The sequence below is a fragment of the Vitis riparia genome, unplaced genomic scaffold (genome assembly GCF_004353265.1).
Source record: "Vitis riparia cultivar Riparia Gloire de Montpellier isolate 1030 unplaced genomic scaffold, EGFV_Vit.rip_1.0 scaffold445_pilon_pilon, whole genome shotgun sequence".
NCBI classification, from domain to species: domain Eukaryota; kingdom Viridiplantae; phylum Streptophyta; class Magnoliopsida; order Vitales; family Vitaceae; genus Vitis; species Vitis riparia.
The window spans coordinates 21,894-27,479 of record NW_023269679.1 but is presented as its reverse complement, the minus strand read 5'-3'; the positions used below and the strand labels follow the sequence as shown (position 1 = coordinate 27,479).

The 5,586-nt window shown below is 35.3% G+C and overlaps 1 protein-coding gene across 1 annotated transcript; it reads left to right on the top strand.

Moving 5' to 3' along the window:
- Positions 1 to 413: 413 nt before the first annotated feature.
- Positions 414 to 4,090, top strand: LOC117909859 (phosphoribulokinase, chloroplastic-like). The gene is given in 6 exon segments (XM_034823912.1): positions 414 to 1,231; positions 2,908 to 2,992; positions 3,084 to 3,168; positions 3,274 to 3,518; positions 3,606 to 3,664; positions 3,666 to 4,090. Coding segments are annotated over 6 exon segments (1,224 nt in total). The 5' UTR covers positions 414 to 671; the 3' UTR covers positions 3,856 to 4,090.
- The last annotated feature ends 1,496 nt before the right edge of the window (positions 4,091 to 5,586 follow it).

Here is a 5,586-nt window from a genome sequence, read left to right as displayed (position 1 = left end):
GAGCCTCCATATCCCCTCCATTCTACACCCTCCACCCCTCAGGCCTCATCCTCAACTGCCCACCATCTTAATGCCACGTGGTTCCACTAATATCCAAAACTCCAACAAATCACCACCACGCTTCTCCATGCCTCTTTGGTTATCACAAACATCACCTCATCATCAACAATTCAATTCTCCCCTGCCTTTTCTTTTCTTTTTTTCTTTAATGACAAATGAATTTCAATATCCACAAGTAATTAATAGTTTCTCTACTTTGTTTTCCTTTTTCTTTTTTTTCTTTTTTCTTTTTTGTAATTTTGAAATGATGATATTGCCCTTATGATGGTGAGTTTAATACCACTATGCCCCCTTTCATCCCACCTTAAAATTACCACCAAATTTGTCCAAAACAAAAGGGTAGCCATAGAAACCAGAGACGCGAGCATCAGCCCAACATCATCAAATCAAACACTTTCCTATCTTTTGAAACTGCCCCTTGTTTGTCTTTTTAGTGTGTTCCTTTGGTTCCAAAGGAGAAAAAGGCCAAACCCCCATTTCATCCTCATGTCTCCTCCTCACAAATCCTTCTGAGAATCATTTCACTTCAGAAATCTCTTCCATTTCTCCCTTGAGAAAATTCCCTTGTAGGAAGAGGTAGAGGTGAGGTAGAGGGAACAAACTAACGAAAAATGGCAATCTGCACCGTGTACACAACCCAATCTCTCAACTCAACATGCTCAGTCTCTAAACCAGCGAAACCTCAATTGGGTTTCCACCAGAAGCAGGTGGTTTTCTACACCAAAAGCAGGAGAAGATCGGGCATGAGCAGCTGCGGCAGTAGTGTGATAACGTGCTCAGCTGGAGAGCAACAGACAGTGGTCATAGGGTTGGCTGCAGACTCTGGGTGTGGGAAGAGCACCTTCATGAGGAGGCTGACCAGTGTGTTTGGAGGAGCTGCGGAGCCCCCAAGGGGTGGGAACCCAGACTCCAACACACTCATCAGTGACACCACCACTGTCATATGCTTGGATGACTATCACTCACTTGACAGAACTGGAAGGAAGGAGAAGGGTGTGACTGCGCTTGACCCTAGAGCCAACGATTTTGACCTCATGTATGAGCAGGTTAAAGCTATCAAGGATGGAATTGCTGTTGAGAAGCCCATCTACAACCATGTCACTGGCCTCTTGGATCCTCCCGAGACCATCAAGCCTCCCAAGATCCTCGTCATTGAAGGTTTGCACCCCATGTGAGTTCCTTTCCTAACAACCAATTTTTATGGCTGTTTATTAGATTTTGGTTGATTAACATCAAATTTATACACACAACGGGCGAATTATTCATTTTCTCCATCATACTTTTTTTTTTTTTCAAAAAATATATTCCATGCTTATGGGTAATTTATTTAATTAATAAAACATAATAATTTTCATTATTCTATGTTTGATGATTACCTAGCATAATATATGCTAATGGAGAGTGATGAGGAATGGTTTTTTTTTTTTTTCAATTGAATTTCCATATTGTCTCTTGTCATTTTCATTTTTATTTTTATTTTTATTTTTTTGCCTTTTTTTGTTCTATAAAGATAAATGAACCGAGACATTAAGGATTGTTTATTAATGTGTGGTGAGCAGACGGATACTGGATGGGGATATGGATAGGGAAGAGAGAGACATTGAGCAGATGCCTAGGCATTGTGACTATCTTTTTCAGTTTTTTCTTGTCGGGCCTCATATGATCCCGGCCCATTATTATTATTTTCTTTCTAAGAGAACTCCTAAGTAAAATAAAAATAAAAATAAAAAATAAAAAATCAAACAAAAATTTACTTTTTTTTTATTAAAAAAAAAAAAAAAAAAAAAAAACCTGCATCTATTGTATATTATGAATTAAAAAAATATATTATAAAATTTTTTATCAACATGTTTAGCCTAACCCATGATAATTTCACATAACATTTAATAATTAGAAGCCCAAGTTGCACAAAGGGCAAGAGTCCATAGAAATGCAGGTGAAATAGCAACAAAATGTAAATTGAAGAAAAAAAAATCATTAAAATCTATTAAAATATAAAATAACAATATTTTTAACACCGTATTATCATTGAACGAAAATGTTATCGATTCATTATTCAATGATCAAACTAGTGGTTGAATTTCGGTTAAACTAGTGATATAATAATTATATAATTTATATATTATTAAAATTCAATCATTTTTATATTTATCATTGATATTATTAAATTAAATCATACATAAACATAAATGTATTATTATTTAAATAATATTTGTGTAATTTTAAAATGCAAATTTATTAAAAATGGAAAAAATCAATTATTTAATTTTAACTATATAGTAGAAGTTAAATATTCTAGTTTTGCATAATTTTAATTGATGTTATATTGTTTAAATATAAACATTACAAATTTTGTTGTAATTAATATATTTTATTCTTGTTTGCAACATTTAATGAATAATGTAATCTTTTGAGTGATGTTTCTTCTATGTTTAGCTCCCTCACTTGTCTTGGAGTGCATTTGATAATGACTATTGAAAGTGTTTTTAGCATTTCTAATATTCAAATGATAAAAATTTCCGAGTATTTCGAAGGCTAGAAGTACTTTAAATAACTCGCTAAAGTTGTAGTTGCCTGTGGGCTTAAAGTGCAGCTCACAAAGTGACACAATGGGCTGGGCTTCAATGTTTTACTTGTATACTTGGGCTCAAAGCGGGCTAATGTTTACTAATTTCATTAAATTACATCTGCATTTCAATTATTTAAAAGCAAATTTGTATGATTAAAAACATTGTTGGATTGATCATTAAATGGGATGGGAAAGAAAAGCATTTAACATATGACGATTGACGATATTAACAAACAAAATGAGATTGAGATGTGGTGTTATTGATGGGCAAAATGCAGGTACGATGCTCGCGTAAGAGACCTCTTGGACTTCAGTATCTATTTGGACATTAGCAATGAGGTTAAATTTGCTTGGAAAATTCAGGTAACTGTTCTCCCTCCTCCTCCTCTACTGATTAATCCAACCAACTTCATCAAAATCTTCTCCCAACCACTTTTCTCCTGCCTTCGTTTAGAGGGACATGGCTGAGCGAGGACACAGTCTTGAAAGCATCAAAGCCAGTATTGAAGCCCGAAAGCCTGATTTTGATGCTTATATTGGTAACTTGTCTCATTTTTCTACAATCGATTGATAGCTTTAGTTTTAGTTTTAACATAATCCATCATCACCCAGCTAATTGAAGGTTTTTTTTCTGGGCGGTGCAGATCCACAGAAGCAGTACGCGGATGCAGTGATAGAAGTGTTACCCACTCAGCTCATTCCCGATGACAACGAAGGCAAGGTTTTGAGAGTTCGATTGATCATGAAAGAAGGGGTGACGTTTTTCAGCCCGGTTTACTTGTTCGATGAAGGCTCCACCATCTCATGGATCCCCTGTGGGAGGAAGCTTACATGCTCTTACCCTGGCATCAACTTCTCCTACGGCCCCGACACTTACTACGGCCATGAGGTACTACACCCTCCCATCTCTATTATTTATAACAAAACAAAACAAAAAAAAATCTCTCAGAATTTTAATCTCATCTGTCCCCACCAGGTTTCTGTTTTGGAGATGGATGGACAATTTGACAGATTAGATGAGCTCATTTATGTTGAAGCATCTGAGCAACATCTCGACCAAGTTCTACGGTGAAATCACCCAACAGTTGTTGAAGCACTCCGATTTCCCAGGAAGTAACAACGGAACTGGCCTCTTCCAAACCATAGTTGGGTTGAAGATAAGAGACCTCTTTGAGCAAATCGTCGCCAGCCGGGCTGCAACTCCCTTAGAAGCAACAAAAGCCTAAACCCACTGCCTTACATATTGGAGAAATGTCTTCCTACTCATTCAGCATTTCCTTTTTTCCCCACCTCCCTCACTAAGCTCTTTCTCATGTTTCAACTTTGGGTGTTAGCCTATTCCTCATAAGAATGAGAACACTCTCATATGTATTTGTTTCCTCATGGGATTCTGTGGAGATATGTAGTATAGAGAAGCAAAAACAGTCAAGAACATCATTCAACATTCAACACTTCTTGGAATTTTCTATGAGCAACCTGGATAGAAGAATAAAAGACGACTCTAAATGTACAAATTATGATATTTCCATTCATTTTTGACAAAGCCAAACTCATAACACAAACCTGCGGGAGAAAAAACTAAACAGTAAGATGATATTTTCACCTGATCATTGAGATTAAAACCAGTCATGGCTCCACCTTGGGAAAAAAGAAAAAACAGAATGAACCACTAACATGAAATAAAAAACAAGGAGCTTGGAAACTTTTCTACTTATTTCATATTCGAAGACAAGTAACTCTTTTGAAATTTCTTTGATAAAACCAGAAAGCAGCCATCTCATTGAATAAACCCTTATAGTTAACCGGAAATAAGTTCCTTTCCGGTGGGTACATTAAGCAAGTCAAACACAAAAAGGTTAGATTGAGTAAAGCTGAGTGAACCAATGTGCATGCAATGCAAATAGTTAATGAATAGAAAATAGTTGGAAGCCATGAAAGTACATAAGATCAATATTAAACACACTCAAGACATTAATCTCATGAATATCTACAAAATGGATTTATCTAATATGAGTATATAAGAAGTGTATCTCATACAATACAAGATGCACTAATGTTCATATAACCCAAGCTTCTCTTAATGCTAGCCATATGAAAATCACCAAAGAAATAAGATTAACAATGTTCAACTATCCAGTGTTAGCATATTTGGTGTAGTAAATTAAGTAGTGTTAAGCCAACATGATGAATTGGCTTCCTTCCCTGTCATTGCATTTTTCTGTTATTTTGTTAGAATATTTTTTTGTTTAATTTTTGTTAGGAGCTTACACGCGTACAACTCTTCCTCTGTATACATTAAATAGGCAGCCCTGCTCAGAAATATATTGAGCCATTCGAACATTTCCTCAATTCATCCTTTCCTATTTCTTCTTTACTCCTTTGTTTTGATTTGGTATAAGATTCATTCAATCCAAATGGATTCTTCTCCTTCAACCCTTATTTTTGCTCAAGAAAACTCTCAAAACTCTAGCCAACAACCAAAACACCCAATTCATGCTTCTTCTCCTCCACCGTTTCATCATCAAGCTGGTCTCCAGATTCGAAATCAGTTTCCTTTTCCATATTTTCAACAACCCCTTCCAACTCTCAATCAACCCCTCAATATTAAACTATTCCAAGTTACCAAACAAGCTTTTGTTCTAGAAAATATCAAAAAGATGTTTTTGAAAACTGTTCTCAAAAATTATTTTTTGAGAATAATTTTTAAAGCATTCCCAAACAATCCCTTAATCTTCCTTCTTAATTGTCATCTCCTCCATGAAAATTTAAAGAATGAATGTTTCATGGAATATAGCTCTAAATAGCTCATTCATTCATCTTATGGAATAATTGAAAGAGATATATAACCACCAATAGACTATGTTAAATCTCCCAAAGTTTAATGTAATATAATGTATTTAAGAACGATGAGCTAAGGAAAAATAATATCATGTTCAATGGGTGGCCATCATTCTTTA